General features: G+C 35.3%; 1 protein-coding gene and 1 pseudogene across 3 annotated transcripts in view; one reads left to right on the top strand and one right to left on the bottom strand.

Annotated features, from left to right (window-relative positions):
* The window catches only part of MMP16 (matrix metallopeptidase 16), a 292,273-nt gene that overhangs the window by 155,380 nt on the left and 116,848 nt on the right, over positions 1 to 20,045 (top strand). For all 3 annotated transcript variants that reach the window (XM_058528990.1, XM_058528989.1, XM_058528991.1), the window contains one exon: positions 12,238 to 12,542. In XM_058528990.1, the coding sequence (XP_058384973.1) occupies positions 12,238 to 12,542 (305 nt within the window). The remainder of the gene's footprint in view (positions 1 to 12,237; positions 12,543 to 20,045) is intronic.
* Positions 8,205 to 10,002, bottom strand: LOC131396604 (tigger transposable element-derived protein 1-like; annotated as a pseudogene).

Here is a 20,045-nt window from a genome sequence, read left to right as displayed (position 1 = left end):
TTCTCTTTGTCTTTGGTTTTCTGTAGTTTGAATATGATATGCCTAGATGTAGGTTTTTTCATATTTATCTTGTTTCTTGTTCTCTGATATTGCTGGATCTGTGGTTTGATGTCTGTCATTAATTTTAGAACATTCCTAGCTGTTATTATTTTAAATATTTCTTTTGTTCTTATCTCTCTTCTCCTTCTGGTATTCCCATTATATTATGTTACATCTTTGTAAATGACCCACAGTTCTTGGATACTCTGTTCTGTTTCTCATCCTTTCTTCTCTTTGCTTTTCAATTTGGAAAGTTTCTATTGGCCTACCTTCAAGCTCACTGATGCTTCCCTTGACCCAGTTTAGTCTGTTGATAAGCCCATCAGAGACATTCTTCATTTCTGTTACAATATTTTTGATTTCTAGCATTTCCTTTTGATTCTTTCCTGGAGTTTTCATCTCTGTGCCTGTATTACCCATGTATTTTCTTCATGTTGTCCACTTTTTCCATTAACACCTTAGGATCTTGATCATAGTTAATTTAAATTCCTAGTCTTAAAATTTCAAAATCCAAAATCTCTGCCATATCTCAGTCTGGTTCTGATGCTTACTTTGTCTCTTCAGACTGTGTTGTCTCTTGCCTTTTAGCATGCCTTTAATTTTTCATTGAAAGCCAGACATGATGTAACAGGTAACAGGAACTGAGGTAAGAAGCCTTTAGTGTAATCTTTTATGTTCGCCTGATTAGAAGTTTGGCTGTTTAATGTTTCCTGCACTAAAGATGTGAAAGGCTTCAATTTCGTCTAATGTCCTACTCCTAGTCCTCTAGTCCTAGTTTTTGTCTCCCCTGTTCTCTCTGACTCTCCCTAGGAACTCCTTCTTAAGTAGATTTTGTGTCTCGCAGCTCTCTTGTTTGTAATTGACTGTTATTATACTGTGTCCTGTTGGTGTGGTATAAGCTATTGCAGAGAGGAAGCAGTCTCTAATCCTATGATTAAATCTCAGTTTTTTAAGTGAGCTTGACTTCCTAAGCTGTTACCCTCAGAACAGTATCTTAGCCTTTATTTTTTCTTCCATTATATGGGTCAGGAAGGCTAGAGGGCTGAATTATCTAACTGCCTTTTACCTGGATCAGATAAGGCTCTGATAAAATAGCTTTCTTTGAAGGCAAGTCTTTCTTATAGAGAACAGAATGCTCTGGACATATTTCAGAATTGTTGGTTTCCCATCCCTGTACTGGCAGCAGAAGGGGTTTTTCTCACATCTTGACTGTGAGAGGCTGGTGGGGCACCTGGAGGTAAACTCATGAATGTGTGGAGTCCTCCCTGTTAGGCTGGGCCTCCAAGACTTTTCGTTCTCAAGTCCACACTCCTGTTGAAGCGTCCCTACCAGCTTCCCATCTCAGGGGCTTTTGCTCCTAGTAAGCTATGACACTTTGTGTTCATGTCTCCCTCCAATTTTGGGTGGAAGTTTGCCCTGTGCCAGCAGTTCTCTGCTGGGGCTGAGAAGAATGGTTCATTTTTGGTTTGCTCAGCTTTTTTTCTTGCTACAAGGTTGGGAGTGACAACTTCCGAGCTCTTTATGTGTTGGAGCAGAAACTGGAAGTCTGTGGTCAGCTTTTTAATACAAAATCAACATACAAAGTATATACCCACACACGCACAGAGTAAAGAGTACAATCTTTACAAAAGTGCCATTTAAAATAGACTCAAAAATGTAACAGAAAAGAATAAAACTGCATATATGTGTAAGCCCTTCATCAAGATAATTGGGAGCCTTTATTGAAAGGCATAAAAGAAGACCAAAAATAAATGCAGAGATATATTTTGCTCAGTATAATGAAGGTTCAAATTTTCCACAAATTCAATGCAATTCCAATAAAAATCCTGATAGGATTTTTTGTATAATTTAACAAACTGACTCAGAAATCTCTGAGGAATAGTGAAGGCCCAAGATTCATGAAAATGTTCCCACCTGCTAGATATGAAGACTTACTTTAAATCAATACTAATTAAGGTAGTATGTGCTGTTAGCACAGAGATAGACAAATAGTTCAGTAGTGCAGACGGGAGATCACAGAAACAGATGCAGGCATATAATAAGATGATTTATGCCAGAGTAGGCCTTAAAGATCGGTGGAGAAAGCGTGGGCTGTTTTACTTGTTAAGTTCTTCTGTGATAATTGGTTATCCATATGAAAGCAATGAAATTAGATTCTTTTTACATACCATATAAAAAGTCAATAAATACTAATTGGATTAAAGTGTATAATCAACTTTAGAACTATAAAATTGACACAACTCTGTATACTGATATTTATTTTTTTCGTTTCAGATAGTATCCTTTTTCTGGCCTGATTTCCAGTCTCTTGTTGACAGTGTCCCCTGTTTAGTACCTCTGCTTCCTGAGCTACTGACTACACCGTTCATTTCAAAAAGAAAGAGAGAAACTGTTAAGAGCCATTATGTTCAGAACTGATCATAATTCCATTTATGCTGTGTCCCTGTAGTGACCATTGTCTCAGCCAGTTTTGAATATTCAAATAATTAGGTGTTTGTCCCTAATTGATAGGGTGTCTGTCCCGGGTAATTGATAAGCACATCGTGTGGTTAAGAGTCCTATTTTGGAATAAGGAAGATCTGGGTTTGAATCCTGGCTCTGATACTTGCTGCCTGGAAAGCCAGGATCAAGTTCCTTAATCGTCTAAGTCTCGTTTTCCCTGTGTGCAAAGCGAGTATTGTGACAATACCGACCTCATGAAGCTTGGGAGAAAATTAAGCTAGATAATGGAAAAAAAAAAAAAAACTTAGCACAGTGCCTTAAACATACTTAGTGCTTAATAAATACCAGCTATCCTCTTAACTCCTTTTAATTTGCCAGACAAATCACAGAAATTGTTGAGAGCATTCTAACAGGATTATAGAAAGTTGAGAGAAGAGCTAAGGATATTACATGTTAAATTTAATATAGGTAAGGTGTTGAGAAATTGCCTTGTGGATAGTAAGTACTGTATAAGCATTTGCTACTACTTTTCTTACTATATTTAGAGAAATAAATATAAAATATGACATTTAAACTCAAAAAATAATTATTCTTGAAAAGGATAGCTGACGTGCCATTACAGAGTGGAGGCAGGAGTTGGAGTGGGGGTGGGCGACTCTAGGTTTTATTTGATCACAAACTCATGATGAACCAGCAGTATAATGTGGCTCAAAAAAAGCTAAAATGACGAGATTAGACTGATAGAAAGCACATTGTGTACGGCAGTGGTGATGCTAATTTTTCTCTTTGCTTTGTTGGCCAAGCCTCACCTGATAGATACTTTTCTCTTCAGGCCACTGCATTTTTAGCTGTTTCTTGGCATATTAATGTACACCTCTAAAAAAGAAATCAAAATGCTAGGATATCTTGAAAGCAGTCTGCGTGAAGAAGACCTCAGGATTAGAGCCAAGGTTTCTCAACAAGATGAAAAGAATATTTAAGGGAGAAATTTCCAGTTATTCCCAAATACTTAAAGGCTTTCAGAAAAATCTAACATTTTGAGTAGTTGGGAAATTAAGTCATCTATCCTATGAGTCGTCTTCATCATTGGAGGCATATAACCCAAGAAATTTATTACTTGTCAGGAAAATTAGAGACCATTTGTGAAATAGTTGGAAAGTTAGATTGCATAACTTTAAGATATCTTCCTATCTGTAAAATGTGGGATTGATCAGTCTATGTAAAGGGAATGTCTCAGCTCCGAGGCCTTCCACCCTAAAGACCTAATTGCCTGATGCCTAGAAATGGGAATTTCTGTGGTTGTACCAGAATAATCATGCAAATGTTCTTAGGAGTATATATAACTTTGGTTGATGTATAGTTTATATGCTGGTAATAATTATAATACAAGGACTGGTGGCTATTCGTCTCCTCCTTGAATCTTTATGATCAATTTTCTTTTGGCAAATTTTTCTTCTTGGGTAATTAGATGTTGTTTATTCCGTAAATGGTTATTGAACAGCATCATGTGGCAGCACTGACAATAGATGAGTTAGGCAAGGCCCCTGCTTTCGTGAAGAATGTAGTCTAGTATGGGAGACGGGTATGTAAGTGAATAATTGCAGAATAGTATATCGTGTGTCACTTCAGGACCATATAGGAACTTAATTACATCAGAGACCATATCCATTTTATGTTCCCAGACCGTAGTACAGTGCCTGTTGTGTATTAGGCTCTCAATAAATAGTTGTTGAATAAATTACTGAATTCTTAGTAGGCTTTGGGTAACTTTATTCAAAACAATAATAGGAACTTAATGAGTAACATCATTTTTAATAGATCTTTCTTTCCCAAGTTTAGTGAATATTTTTCAAAATACTTAGCCTAAATTCCTTTTCTCTATAAAATCTAAACCCCAAAATAGTATTTTATGTAATAAATGACCAATGGGATAGGTACTTGAACTGCCAGATGCATCTATTTTTTAAGTTGTATTATATTAGTGAGTATTTATGATATATTAAGTAATATGATAATACTATTTAGATTGTTATGTTAATTAGTATAAGTTTTCCCAGTAAATTCATCCTTCAGCTAACCTTGATTTTAAATGAGTTCTTCTGTGACCTAGGACACACACTAGCATTTATTATTTTACTTTAATAATATATGCAGAGAAAAGAAACCTAGATGTTGCTAAGGAATAATCAGTTTCTCCTCAGAAACGTTTCTCATTATTCTCTCTGAACCCAGTGAGCTCACTGAACTCAAAGATCCTGTTGACTTGAAAGACACTTCAACTTGTGTGTCCAGAGGGTATGCAACAGGCTGAGAAACAAGCACTATTTAAATAAGACCCAAACTAATATGTACCTGAGTCTGCCTTACCTGGAAAGCTAGCATCTTGGGAAATAGCCAAATATTTATGCAAGCTTTCCGAGAGGGGATCCATATTTAATCTCTATTCTGTGACCTTTTCTTGTGCTTAAGAAAAAAAAGTGAAGGCACATCAACTAAACAAACATAACATGAATAAAAATAAATTAGTCTGTTTAGTTCTATCCTGATAGATTATTATAATACATTCTGGATATGGATCTGCTAATATTTTAACTATGTAGTTTATTATTTTTACTCTATTATAGTCTTAGCAATTGTCTACTTTCCCAGTTACAATAAATTCCATTTAGTTGCTAATCATGTTTCATAAAATGTTAGCATGCTTTTCTGAGCAACTAATTTTTGTCTAATGAATTGACTAACGGGTATTTAGCTTTGTCCATACCAAAATAATTTTGACGTAAATATATTACATGACTTTTATATCTTAACTAGAAGCCAAAGTATTCAGTTTTTTTCTTACTTTCAAAATTAGAGATAAAACAGTACCCTGACTTTGAAAAAGATTTATCACTCTATCAAAATTTTAATGGAAATAATCATTATTAATACGTAGAATTGTTATTAAATAAATTGGTCTGGATCCAATGCTGTTGTAAGTAGAGAATCCTGACTTTACATAATAATATTAGGCCTCGGGTAATACATGTTTCTCGAATAACTTAATAGAATTTACCTGATTTGAAAGGGATAAAACCTATTTCAATGGCCTTGTTTCACATTTCCCATAACTTCTATTCAAAACAAACGTGTGATACTTTTACATTTACAGAACTAATAAAGCAAAATAATTCTTACAGTGCCATCAATTAAGAAAACACACACATCCTTCAGTAGAGTTTTGTTGGTAAAGGTCTCTTCCCCTTAAAATTTAGTTTCTCTAAACGTCAAATTCTCACTTTTTGAAATTACCCTAGAAATAGTGTAATAAACTTAACATCTCAGTTATCTTTGAGAAATGTATATGTTTCTATTGAGAATTATAAAGCCAAATACAAGCTTCTTTTAACTTTTAATACACAATACTAGATACTAAAATATTCTGGTTTATTCTTACTTTCATATTACAGATAAAATAATACTTTAACTTTGAAAAAGATTTATCACTCATGAAAAAGTTGAAGGGGAAATCACTGTTAGTGTGTGGAATGTTACTAAATGAATCGGTATGGGTTCAATGAAGATAAAACTAGAGAATCCTGACTTGACAGAGTTACCTTATAAGTTGGTTGACATACCTTTCCTGCAGTACCAATTGTTCTGGTGAACAAAGAGGTCTAAAAATTTCCACGTCATCAATTTTATTATGTAGGATTGTGTAAGGCATGGTCATTAAAGATAATATCTGTTAATTTTTTTAGGTAAAAGTTCCGAAACTTATCAAAATGGAGGTTTAAAAGAATCCGTGAAATGGCATCATGAAAAAACTCAAAATGATAGAGACTTCAAAAGTGAAATCAATTGTCTTATTAAAATGAAACATATGTTTACTATTACTACTCTATTTACAAAAAGAAAAGGCAAACAAAAAACATTTTAAGATTAAATTAGCTCTATTAAGTTTTTCAAACATAACCTTCATTTTATTCATTTTATAGCATTGTCTTTTTATTTTGCAAATATATATATATATTAATAACTTTGTGCATCGTGTATTAGAATATTGAGAATAACAGTCTTATTTTACTCTTAATATCACATGATCTGTCTGTGCCCTTTATTATTTCAGTTATTAGTAAGTGCAAAATACATCTCTCATTGGCATAAAAGTTTCTGAATTGGTTTTTCCTTGCACCTAGTTCAGAACTTTAGCCCTAGCTTAGAAGCACACTCATGTGTCTTGTATTAATTAATGACATCACAAATATTGTAGTTAAACATACTTGGAAGCTAATCAGTGCATAACTTCGAGAAACACAGTGATGTGTTTCAAATACAAATGGCACTCCCCATTATTCTTATATTGCTTCATTTTTCTCAGAACCACTATGTACTTATATACATATCATACTAATATGATTTCATCTGTTTTCTCTGTTGTAAGATTATCTTTTATTTGAAAACAAAATAATTTCTCCATCACACGTTGAATCTGACACCAATTCCCATTAACAATATACTGAAACTGTCTAATTCTTCACATCTCCATGACTGCCACTCTAGTGCATGTCTCTTCTCTTGCTTGAACTTCTGACATGTTTTATTGCTTCCTTTCTTGTCCCTTTATTCATTGTTCATCAGAAACAGTGATCTTTGGAATAATACCAGGATAATTCTCTGCTTGAAACTCGCAAGTGGTTTCCATTCACAGAATATAGCCCACCCCCTGCCAACTCTCTCTCATCTCACAGCATTCATTTTGCACCAGTTCACTAGGTAGTCCCGTTTGAACTGGCCAGATTTGTTTGGGCTGCTCACTGTTCCCTCTGGCTGGAAGTCAGAGCTAGGCATGCCTAGTTCCTTTTGTCATTGAAATCCCATTTATCACCCACTCACCTCACCCCCCCACCCCTCACTTATCACCATCTCTAATTGTCTTTTTCTTGTCCATTTTTATTGTTTATCTTTTTTCACTAAAATATATAAGTTCTACTAAAGCAGAGTCTTATTCACAGCTTTATCTCTAGCACCTAGAAGAGTACACACTATGTAGTACGTTTTTTCAATAATGTGTCATAGAAATACTTGCCCTCTACTGAGAGGCTTCTGAGATCATGTACAGGGGGAAGAAAATAAAAGTCTACTAGAAAACTTAATGTAGAAAAAATTCAAAGTTACAGTGTGAATCTGAATGCTTCTTCAGCCATCAAACAGGAAATTTAGAGACCAGCAAGTTAGACAAATGTCGGTGATGCCTCAATATAGAAGTTTGTCCTTTCTCAACCTAGAGTTCAGAGCATCACGCTGAATGGGACACAAAGTTAAAACAAATGAAAAACAACAGCAAAACACTGTGTAACTTTCCCCCTCAGTAGGCAAGAATTCTTTTACTCTATCCATCCTTTGTTTCAGTTCAAAAATATGGTGACTTCCTTGAAACTTCCTTTTCTCTCACAGCCTATGTCCAGCCATCAGTACATCATGACAGGTGTACTCTCAAAATATATCCAAAATCTGACCGTTTCTCAATTACAGGCATACCTCAGAGACCTTGTGGATTTGGTTCTAGACCACCACAATAAAGCGAATATGGTAATAAAGCGAATCACACGAATTTTTTGGTTTCCCAGTGCATATAAAAGTTATGTTTACACTATACTGTAGTCTATTAAATGTGCAATAGCATGATGTCTAAAAACAATATACATACCTTAATTTGAAAAATACTTTGTTGCTAAAAGATACTAAACATCATCTGAGCCTTCAACAAGTCATAATCTTTTTGCTGGTGGAGGGTCTTGCCTCAATGTTGATGGCTGTTGACTGATCAGGGTGGTGGTTCCTGAAGGCTGGGGTGGCTATGGCAATTTCTTAAGATAAGACGACAAATGAAGTTTGCCACCTTGATTGCTCTTTTCATGAATGACTTCTCTGTAGTATGCGACGCTGTCTGATAGCGTTTACCCACAGTAGAACTTCTTTCAGAATTGGAGTCAGTCCTCTCAAACCCTGCCACTGCTTTATCAGCTAAGTTTATGTCATATTCTAGATCCTTTGTTGTCATTTCAACAATCTTCACCGCATCTTCACCAGGAGTAGATTCCATCTCAAGAAACCACTTTCTTTGCTCATCCATAAGAGGCAACTCCTCATCCATTCAAGTTTTATCATGAGATTGTGGCAATTCAGTCACATCTTCAGGCTCCATTTCTAATTCTAGTTTTCTTGCTATTTCCACCACATCTGTAGTTACTTCCTCTACTGAAGCCTTGAGTCCCTCAAAGTCATGCATGAGGGTTGGAATCAACTTCTTCCAAACTCCTGTTAATGTTGGTATTTTGACCTCCTCCCATGAATCATGAATGTTCTTAATGGCGTCTAGGATGGTGAATCCTTTGCAGAAGGTTTTCAATTGACTTTGCCCGGATCCATCAGAGGAATCACTATCTATGGCAGCTATAGCCTTATGAAATGTATTTCTTAAATAATAAGACTTGAAAATTGAGATTACTCCTTGATCTATGGGCTGCAGAATGGATGTTGTGTTAGCAGGCATGAAAACAACATTAATCTCATTGTACATCTCCATCAGAACTGTTGGGTGACCGGGTGCATTGTCAATGAGCAGTAATATTTTGATAGGAATCTTTTTTTTTGAGCGGTAGATCTCAACAGGGGGCTTAAAATATTCAGTAAACCATGTTGTAAACAGATGTGCTGTCACCGAAGGCTTTGTTTTTCCATATATACCGCACAGGCAGAGTAGATTTAGCTTAATTCTTAAGGGACCCCAGGATTTTCAGAATGGTAAATGAGCATTGGCTCCAACTTAAAGTCACCAGCTGCATTAGCCCCTAACAAGAGAGTCAGCCTGTCCTTGGAAGCTTTGAAGCCAGGCATTGACTTCTCCTCTCTAGCTATGAAAGTCCTAGATGACATCTTCTTCCAATAGAGGGCTTTGTCTACACTGAAAATCTGTTGTTTATGTAGCCACCTTCATTAATGATCTCAGCTAGATCTTCTGGAGAACTTGCTGCAGCTTCTACATCAGCACTCGCTGCTTCACCTTGCACTTTTATGTTATGGAGATGGCTTCAGTCCTTAAACCTCATGAACCAACCTCTGCTAGCTTCAGACTTTTCTTCTGCAGCTTCCTCACTTCTCTTAACCTTCACAGAATTGAAGATAGTTAAGGCCTTGCTCTGGATTAGGCTTTGGCTTAAGGGAGTGTTGTGGCTGGTTTGATCTTCTATCCAGACCACTAAAACTTTCTCCATATCAGCAATAAGGCTTTTTTGCTTTCTTATCATTCGTGTGTTCACTGGAGTAGCACTTTTAATTTCCTTTAAGAACTTTTCCTTTGCATTCACAACTTGACTAGTTATTTGGCATAAGAGGCCTAGCTTGCAGCCTATCGCAACTTTCGACATACCTTCCTCACTAAGCTTAATCATTCCTAGCTTTTGATTTAAAGTGAGAGACGTGCGACTCTCCCTTCCACTTGAACACTTAGAGGCCATTGTAGGGTTATTAACTGGCCTAACTTCAATATTGTTGTGTCTCAGGGAATAGAGAGGCCCAAGGAGAGAGAGAGCGATGGGCGGTGGCTGGTCGGGGGATCAGTCAGAAAACAGACAACGTTTATCGATTAAGTTCACCCTCTATATGGGCACAGTTTCTGGTGCCCCAAAACAATTACAGTAGTAACATCCAAGATCACTGATCACAGATCACCACAGCAAATATAATAATAAGGGAAAAGTTTGGAATATGGTGAGAATTACCAAAATGTGACACAGAGACATGAAGCAAGCAAATGCTGTTGGAAAAATGGCATCGATAGACTTGGTCACCAGCAGGTTTGTCGTGAAACTTTAATTTGTAAAAGATACAGTATCCATGAGGCGCCATAAAGCGGGGTGTGCCTGTGTCTCCGCTGGTCCACAGCATCGTCCTCTCTTACCTGAATCTCTGTCCGAGTGCCCACTGGGTCTCCCTCTTCGCCTCTTGCTCCGCTTCAGTATGTTTCCCACATAATGGCTCAGTCGTTTGTTTAAAGCATGTGTAGACACCACTTCTCTGTCCGTGATGCTCCCGTTCTTCCCCTCTTTCCTGGAGCAAAAGCCCAACTCCCGACATTGGCCAAACGAGCTTGCTGTTTGTTTTTCCTGGAGCACTCCTCACCCCCACTCCCTTTCCACTTGGTTTGCTCCCTCGTTTTCTTTGTGTATAGTAAATGATATTTACCATCTAATAGTCGATGTAAATATGTTCTAGAATATGTATTACAAAATAGTGAAAACCTTGTTTTAGATGTGTGGTCTAGCTTAGAATTTAAGATAATGGATTCTTCAGTCAGAATGTTTGGGTTCAAAAACCAACTCTGTCACTCTAACTTTTCTCTAAATTCCTCTGAATCTCAACTTCTTTCTTTATAAAATAGGTATAAATACCCATCTTATTGGGTTACTCAGGGGGTTAAATAAAATATTGTGAAATGCTTGCCTTGCTCATAGTAAATGCTCATTTAATGCCATTATTATTTCAGCATGATTCCTGCCTAACATTTGTAATTATCTTGACATAGTTACAATTGGGTTAAAAATGTAATCTGCATATTATTTTTTCACTGGAAGGTGTATCTTAAATGTTTTTCCATGCTGCTAAATAATCTTCAAATGGCAAAAAAATTTTGAGTCCTATTTATATTATGACATGCAATAGAAACACCATAGTTTATTACTCTATCATTAAGTCACTTAGCTCCTAATTCTTTTTTATTATTGCATTGCAATAAATATTCACCTGAATATTATAACCTCTTTTATGTATTAAGATGTTTCCTTAGTGTAAATTCATGGATTCATAGATGTAGATTATTGTTTGAAGAGATATGAAACTTATTTATGATGCCTATGAAATTGACTCATTGCTTTTGGCAAAGATGTTGTGAACTTATACTACTACAATATAAAATACATATGTATGTTTCCCTTATGTTCTATTTAGAAAAAGTAGAAGAAGAACTGAGAAAGGAGACATATCTGATTAGTGCTAAATAAATTGAGAATAATATTTTATAATTTTTATCCTTTTATTATTACCCTCAAGACAAATAAACTAATCAAATGAATAATGTCCAAGTTACTTCTTTAAATTCAAATATAATTGTTAAATCTTTGTATTAAAAAGCTGTTCACTCACATTGTTTATTTTAACTAGAAAGAATTAAGTATATAATGAGAAAACAATAGAACATCGGAAACTGTAGTTAATTGACCTTTTCTTTAAAAACTAAGAGATAGCTTTGTGACTACTGAAGTGGTGTTCGTAAAGACGAGCATAAAGACGTTATTTAGAAGTAATGTGTGTGCACTCAATGTTGCAACTCTAAAAGTACTTATAATCAGAAAGAAATTGAATGTTTTATTTCAGCCCGAAACTCTGCGCCTATTTGATCATTTGGCAAAGCTGCCTTTCTTTGTTGTTGTTCAGGAGGCAAAGTGACAGATTGATCTAATTACCCCACTGCTGACTATTCTGCAGAGAAGATCTCAATTATAGCTTCAGTAAATGAATAGTATACTGCTGAGAATTAAATGACCCCAGCATAGTGGAATCTAGCTATAGACACACAGGAATTAGTTTCCTATTTAATATGACTGTTTTTCCAATATTTTACTCAACTGAATCGATCAAAATCTGTAATGTCAGTCTGTTGTAAGTATGATTATGTATAAAAAAGCCATACTGATTATTCTTTTTTCTAAATTTCAGCATAAAGAACGTAACTCCAAAAGTAGGAGACCCTGAAACCCGTAAAGCTATTCGCCGTGCCTTTGATGTGTGGCAGAATGTAACTCCTCTGACATTTGAAGAAGTTCCCTACAGTGAATTAGAAAATGGCAAACGTGATGTGGATATAACCATCATTTTTGCATCTGGTTTTCATGGAGACAGTTCCCCCTTTGATGGAGAGGGAGGGTTTCTGGCCCATGCCTATTTCCCTGGACCAGGAATTGGGGGAGACACTCATTTTGACTCAGATGAGCCATGGACACTAGGAAATCCTAATCATGATGGTAAGTGCATAGTTTTCTTCATTGTAAATAGTTCTCTTTTTCTTTTTGGAATGCCCAAGTGATTTACTAATTTACAGACTTACGATCTCAATTCTAAACTTGTTTTAAAATTATAAAACAATATGTGAGGCTTCTTATAACATTTTAGGACAAGAATTTGTATGGGTTGTTGGATAATAATTTTTCATGTGGTCTTTTGATTAAAGATTAGAACTTTATACCATATTCTACAAATACTCTAAAGGGAATTTTGTTTGCTATAAAATGTCACTTAAAAGATTCCATAATATTTAAGTATGGGACATGCATTAAGCAAATTCTACTATTTCTTCTACACTTTATTCCAGTGTTTCTGCTTGAAATTTAACCCTGATTTGTGGTATGGCTTCTACCATATCTTTTCTGTGTTACTTTCTTTTCTGTTATCACTTTTCTAGTCTGTAAAATTTTGCCCTTTCTCTTTCATCTCTTGTCCATTTCCTTGGCCTCCCAATCTGATACAACTACATAATTTATTACTTTTGTATTCTACTTTCTTTATTTTTATCCAAAAACACTTTCTTGAAAATCTATTCCAACACATCTATCAGTTTTGTAATCCTTATAATTATTCTGATATGCAAAAATAATGTAAAAATAAAAAATTCAATGAGTAGTTACTTGGTATACAAAGCATGTGTTTCTTCCTAGACAACAATCCATACTTCAATTTTATGTTTAAAAAACATTCACAGTGTTATAGGATCCTAGAGTTATAAGATTCCTAAGCAGCCATCTCCCCAGTTCTTGTAATCAAGACTTAAATATTTTTCTTTCTCACCATAGTAGAATGTTGTTGAAAATACAAGTGTGCATCGTTTTAATGACAACTAATCAGCTAATAAAACTCTTAATTCCTGCTTGATGAGTTAAGCCCAGCCATCAAATTAAGTTTTGTTAGTTCATTAGAAGGTTTAGTCAGCTGGATTAGTGCAATAGGCTTCCCTTTTAGAACACGCAGGGTTCAAACACATGGATAGAATGAATTAGGTGGAGTTACACTTAGAATAACATCAGCTTTCAAAGAAAGAAAATAACTAACTATCCATGTTTTCCAAAAGAAAATAAAATATCTAATGTTAAACAAAGTGACCTTTTGAGTTATTATTAATAGGTATATTGGCTGTAATATTAAATTATTTCAACTTTAAGACCTGATTTGGAGACTAAAGGCAAATATATTAGGAGATTTTCCTATAGTGGAATGAAAGGCAGAGACTGTGGAGTCAGATAGACCTGCATTCGGTTCCTGGCTCACTCATTAGCTGAAAAGGCCACCAACATGCCGTGTGTTCATTGTTCCTCTGTGTCTCGTGTTGCGGGGCTGAGAGCATCCTTAGTGTAAGTGCTTTCTCTACAGGTGTGTTCAACCCACTCTTTACCTGAGCATCTAATACTAAGATATCTGGAATATGATGTTGGCTGCTGCTGGTTTGATACATAAATCATTTATAATAAAATGTGTTTATTTTATTTTTATCAAAATCACACAGCCATCCGAAGGAAGTAGTTCAGACTTCTTCAAGGCGATTGTTATAGTTATCTTAAGTAATGGAAGAACCGTTTGCATTCTAAATGATTGAGAAGAGGAGCACTCATAATGGTGTGATTTTGCTGATGCAGGCAAAACTGCATTTGCTTCCAGGGAAAAGACTTTCTTCTAAAATTCTTAATTTATTCAATAATGGATCTAATGGTTAAGGCTACTTTAAATCTGTAGCTTTGAAGTTGTGTTAATTTGGCTTTGTGGCCTCATAAATTTAAAATTGTTTTAAAATCCTATATGAAGGGAATAGTGCCTATCAAATGGCCTAGATTTTCTCTCAAAATATTGAAATCCTCAAGAAAGTTGCACAAAGATGTATCCTCTGTTAGCTGGTTTTTTAAGTGCCAACTAATTCTTTTCGAAGATGAACAAAAAGTTTTAAGAAAAAATCTATGGCATTTGATGACATAGGAAATGAGAATGTTTACCCTGATTTGAGTTGATCGGTATTACGAATGCTTATGTGTTTTGTATGACTTAAGAAGTTTTCCAAGGAATGTATATGTGGAAAAGAATTCTGAAATAGAACATATGAGTTAAAGGTGTACAATCAAGTCAGTAGACTTTTGTCTCTGATTATATACTAATGTATTTTATTATCTCTTAATTTATGCTATGGAAGTACAGTATTTTTTGCACATAGGCATATTATTAAAAACCTACACAAAACAATGATTTAATATTTAGTGTTTCTTTTGGAGGAAAATATGCCTTTACTAGTCAAATAAGAATATTTTTCCTTTTGAGTAAGTTTAAAGGAAATGACTCTGCAAAATCACGGTGTTTCAGAATTTCAGGGGATTAGGGAGACGTTGACTGACTGTTCAAGATGTAATACCATAAAGACTTCCTGCTTAATTGAAATTCAGACTTCTAGCTAGCAACAGCAGGGAGGCTAGGGTTGTGTCAGGCTGAAGTATTGATCATTTATCAAAAGAACTGCCTCCAGCTTTGCTTGTGGTACTGGTAAGCGTGGGGAGAATTAATGCACTTGTACATCCTAGGTCCTAACTCTCTGTAAGATTGTCTTTTTGTATCACAAATACACAAGCCACAGTTCTGACATCTTCATTGAGAAACTTTTTCTTTTCTTTAATCTGGTCTTTGAATACCCGCTGGCTTGCTTACCTGAAAAATTTTCTTTCTCTCCTATTCACAGCTCTTAAGCACCTAGAAAACAGAGCAGCTTGATAATTTAGCAAAAATGCAAATGAAAGAGCCTGTTGATAAGTATCTAGCTCATTCTCCACAGCGTATTGCTCAGCTAATGAAAGCAATTTGAATTCTGTCTACCTCAGAAGAGATAAACAGTGTCTTAGGCTGCCAGTAACCCTTAATTCGTTGTTATCCACTTTCCTATCATCTTCCTTATAGTCGTGATGCTTTTCGAAAACTCAACCTACAGCCCATCCAGTAAATTGCACAATAGTTGTATTAAAATAAATAAATACACACCACACACACACACACACACACACACCCCTCATAAAAATAATGCCTCTTTTAAGAGATTTTTTTTTTCATAGATTGGATAAGCAAAACGTGTGCATAGTAATGCTAAACATAAAATGTTACTGTGATGTGGTGTTTGGAAAGTATACATTGCCTGAACATGAGTTGAAAAATTTAGCAAATGTTAAGATTCCTTTTGAGTGTCATCGTCGTATTGTTTCCTGGGCTACAGTATAAATGACACTATCAGTGTAAACACAAACTTATCACAAAGATTCATTCTTTTATTTATTTATTCTTTTTAAATTTTTTGTTTATTGCGGTAACATTGGTTTATAACATTGTATAAATTTCAGGTGTACATCATTATACTTCTATTTCTGCATGAATTACATCATGTTCTCATGTTCACCACCCAAATACTAATTACAGTCCATCACTGCACACATGTGCCTAATTATCCCTTTCACCCTCCTCCCTCCCCCCTTCCCCTCTGGTAACCACCAATCCAATCTCTGTCTCTATGTGCTTGTTTGTTGTTGTTATTATCTACTACTTAATGAGGGAGATCATATGGTATTTGACCTTCTCCCTCTGACTTATTAAACTTTACATAATACCCTCAGTGTCCATCCATGTTGTCACAAATGGCTGGATTTCATCATTTCTTATGGCTGAGTAGTATTCCATTGTGTATATATACCACAGCTTCTTTATCCATTCGTCCCTTCATGGACACTTAGGTTGCTTCCAAGTCTTGGCTATTGTGAATAACGCTGCAATGAACACAGAGGTGCATGTGTTTTTACGCATTGGTGTTTTCAAGTTCTTTGGATAAATACCCAGCAGTGGAATATCTGGACCATATGGTAGATCTATCCTTAATTTTTTGAGGAATCTCCATACTATTTTCCATAGTGGCTGCACCAGTTTGCACTCCCACCAGCAGTGTATGAGAGTTCCCTTCTCTCTACATCCTCTCCAACATTTCTTGTTTCATGTCTTGTTAATTATAGCCATTCTGATGGGCGTGAGGTGATATCTCATTGTAGTTTTGATTTGCATTTCCCTGATAGTGATTTTGAACATCTTTTCATGTGTCTGTTGGCTATCTGTATATCTTCTTTGGAGAAATGTGTGTTCAGGTCTTTTGCACATTTATTAATTGGGCTGTTAGTTTTTTTGTTGTTGAGATGCATGTGTTCTTTATATATTTTAGAGATTAACCCCTTTTCAGATGTATGGTTTGCAAATATCTTCTCCCAATTGTTAGGTTGTCTTTTCGTTTTGTTGATGGTTACCTTTACTGTGCAGAAGCTTTTTAGTTTGGTGTAGTCCCATTTGTTTATTTTTTCTATTGTTTCTCTTGCCTGGTCAGACATGGTGCTTGAAAATATGTTGCTAAGACCGATGTCGAAGAGCATACTGCCTATGTTTTCTTCTAGAAGTTTCATCGTTTCAGGTCTTACATTCAAGTCTTTAATCCATTTGGAGTTAATTTTTGTGTATGGTGTAAGGTAAGGGTCTACTTTCATTTTTTTGCATGTGGCTGTCCACTTTTCCCAACACCATTTGATGAAGAGACGTTCCTTTCTCCATTGTATGTTCTTGGCTCCTTTGTCGAAGATTAGCTGTCCATAGATGTGTGGGATTATTTCTGAGCTTTCAATTCCATTCCATTGATCTGTGTGTCTGTTTTTGTGCCAGTACCATGCTGTTTTGGTTACTATAGCTTTGTAGCATATTTTGAAATCAGGGAGTGTGATACCTCCAGCTTTGTTCTTTTTTCTCAGGATTCCTTTAGCTATTTCGGGTCTTTTGTTGTTCCATATAAATTTTAGGATTCTTTGTTCTATTTCTATGAAAAATGTTGTTGGAACTTTGATAGGGATTGCACTGAATCTATAGATTGCTTTAAGAAGTATGGACATCTTAACTATGTTAATTCTTCCAATCTAAGATCATGGAACATCTTTCCATTTCTTTGTGTCTTCTTCAATTTCTGTCAGCAATGTTTTATAGTTTTCCGTGTACAGCTCTTTCACCTCTTTGGTTAAGTTTATTCCTAGGTATTTTATTCTTTTTGTTGCAATTGTAAATGGGATTGTATTCTTAATTTCTCTTTCTGCTACTTCATTGTTAGTGTACAGAAATGCAACTGATTTTTGTATGTTGATTTTGTATCCTGCAACTTTACCATATTCATTTATTACTTCTAAAAGTTTTTTGGTGGATTCTTTAGGGTTTTCTATATATAAAATCATGTCATCTGCAAATAATGACATTTCACTTCTTCCTTTCCAATTTGGATCCCTTTTATTTCTTTTTCTTGCCTGATTACTCTGGCTAGGACTTCCAACACTATGTTAAATAGGAGTGGTGAGAGTGGGCATCCTTATCTGGTTCCTGTTCTTAAAGGGATAGCTTTCAGTTTTTCACCATTGAGTATGATGTTGGCTGTGGGTTTGTCATATATAGCCTTTATTATGTTGAGGTACTTTCCTTCTATACCCATTTTATTCAGAGTTTTTATCATAAAGGGATGCTGTATCTTGTCAAATGCTTTCTCTGCATCTATTGAGATGATCATGTGATTTTTATTCTTCATTTTATTAATGTGGTGTATCACGTTGATTGATTTGCAAATGTTGAACCATCCCTGCATCCCTGGAATAAATCCCACTTGATCATGGTGTATGATCTTTTTAATGTATTGTTCTATGCGATTTGCTAGTATTTTGTTGAGGATTTTTGCATCAATGTACATCAGTGATATTGGCCTGTAATTTTCTGTTTTTGTGTTGTCGTTGTCTGGTTTTGATATCAGGGTAATTTTGGCTTCATAGAATGAGTTAGGAAGCTTCCCCTCCTCCTCAGTTTTTTGGAAGAGTTTGAGAATGATAGGTATTAAGTCTTCTTTGACTGTTTTGTAGAATTCACTAGGGAAGATGTCTGGTCCTGGACTTTAATTTCGGGGGCACTTTTCGATTACTGTTTCAATCTCCTTAATGGTGATTGGTCTGTTTAAATTCTCTAGTTCTTCTTGATTCAGTTTTGGAAGGTTGTATGATTCTAAGAATTTATCCATTTCTTCTAGATTATCCAATTTGTTGGCATATAGCTTTTCATAGTATTCTCTTGTAATCTTTTGTATTTCTGAGTTGTCCATTGTAATTTCTCCTCTTTCATTTCTGATTTTACTTATTTGAGTCTTCTCTCTTTTTTTCTTGGTGAGTCTAGCTAAAGGTTTGTCAATTTTGTTGATCTTTTCAAAGAACCAGCTCTTGGTTTCATTAATTTTTTCAATTGTCTTATTGGCTTCTATTTAATTTTTTTCTGCTATGATTTTTATTATTTCCCTCCTTTTACTGATTTGGGGCTTTGTAGTTCTTCTTTTTCCAATTCCTTTAGGTACACTGTTAGATTGTTTTTTTGAGATTTTTCTTGTTTGTTGAGGTAGGCCTGTGTTGCTATAAACCTCCCTCTTAGAACTGCTTTGGCTGTATCCCGTAAATTTTGGCATGGCATATTTTCATTTTCATCTGTCTCCAGGTATTTTTTTATTTCTCCTTTGATTTCTTCGTTGACCCAATCGTTGTTCAGTAGCATTTTGTTTAATCTCCACGTATTTGTGACTTTTCTGATTTTCTTCATATAGTTGATTTATAGTTTCATACCATTGTTGTCAGAAAAGATGCTTGGTATTATTTCAGTCTTCTTAAATTTATGGAGACTTGTTTTGTGGCCTAATATGTGATCAGTCCTGGAGAATGTTCCATGTGCATTTGCAAAGAACGTGTATTCTTCGGTTTTTGAATGGAATGCTCTGTATATATCTACTAGGTCCATCTGTTCTAGTGTGTCATTTAAAGCCAATGTTTCCTTATTGATCTTCTGTTTGGATGATCTATCCGTTGGTGTAAGTGGAGTGTTAAAGTCCCCTACTATTATTGTGTTACTGTCTATTTCTCTTTTTATGTCTGTTAATAATTGCTTTATATATTTAGGTCCTCCTATGTTGGGTGCATAGATATTTACACGTGTTATATCCTCTTGTTGAATTGTTCCCTTGATCATTATGTAATGCCCTTCTTTGTCTCTTTTTACAGTTTTTGTTTTAAAGTCTATTTTGTCTGATATGAGTACTGCTACCCCAGCTTTCTTTTCATTACCATGAGCATGGAATATCTTTTTCCATCCCTTCACTTTCAGTTTGTGAGTGTCTTTAGGTCTGAAGTGTGTCTCTTGTATGCAGCATATATATGGGTCTTGTTTTTTTATCCAATCAGCCACCCTATGCCTTTTAATTGGAGCATTTAGTCCATTGATGTTTAAAGTAGCTATTGATAAGTATGTACTTACTGCCATTTTTTAACTATTTTTTCTCAGTGTTTTAATAGTCCTTCTCTGTTCCTTTCTTCTTCTCTTGCTCTCTTCTCTTGTGGTTTGATGGCTTTCTTTAGTAT

The sequence above is a fragment of the Diceros bicornis genome, chromosome 33, assembly GCF_020826845.1.
Source record: "Diceros bicornis minor isolate mBicDic1 chromosome 33, mDicBic1.mat.cur, whole genome shotgun sequence".
In the NCBI taxonomy this organism is placed as follows: domain Eukaryota; kingdom Metazoa; phylum Chordata; class Mammalia; order Perissodactyla; family Rhinocerotidae; genus Diceros; species Diceros bicornis.
Note: the sequence above shows the minus strand (reverse complement) of the source record. Positions and strands in the feature narration are given on the sequence as shown.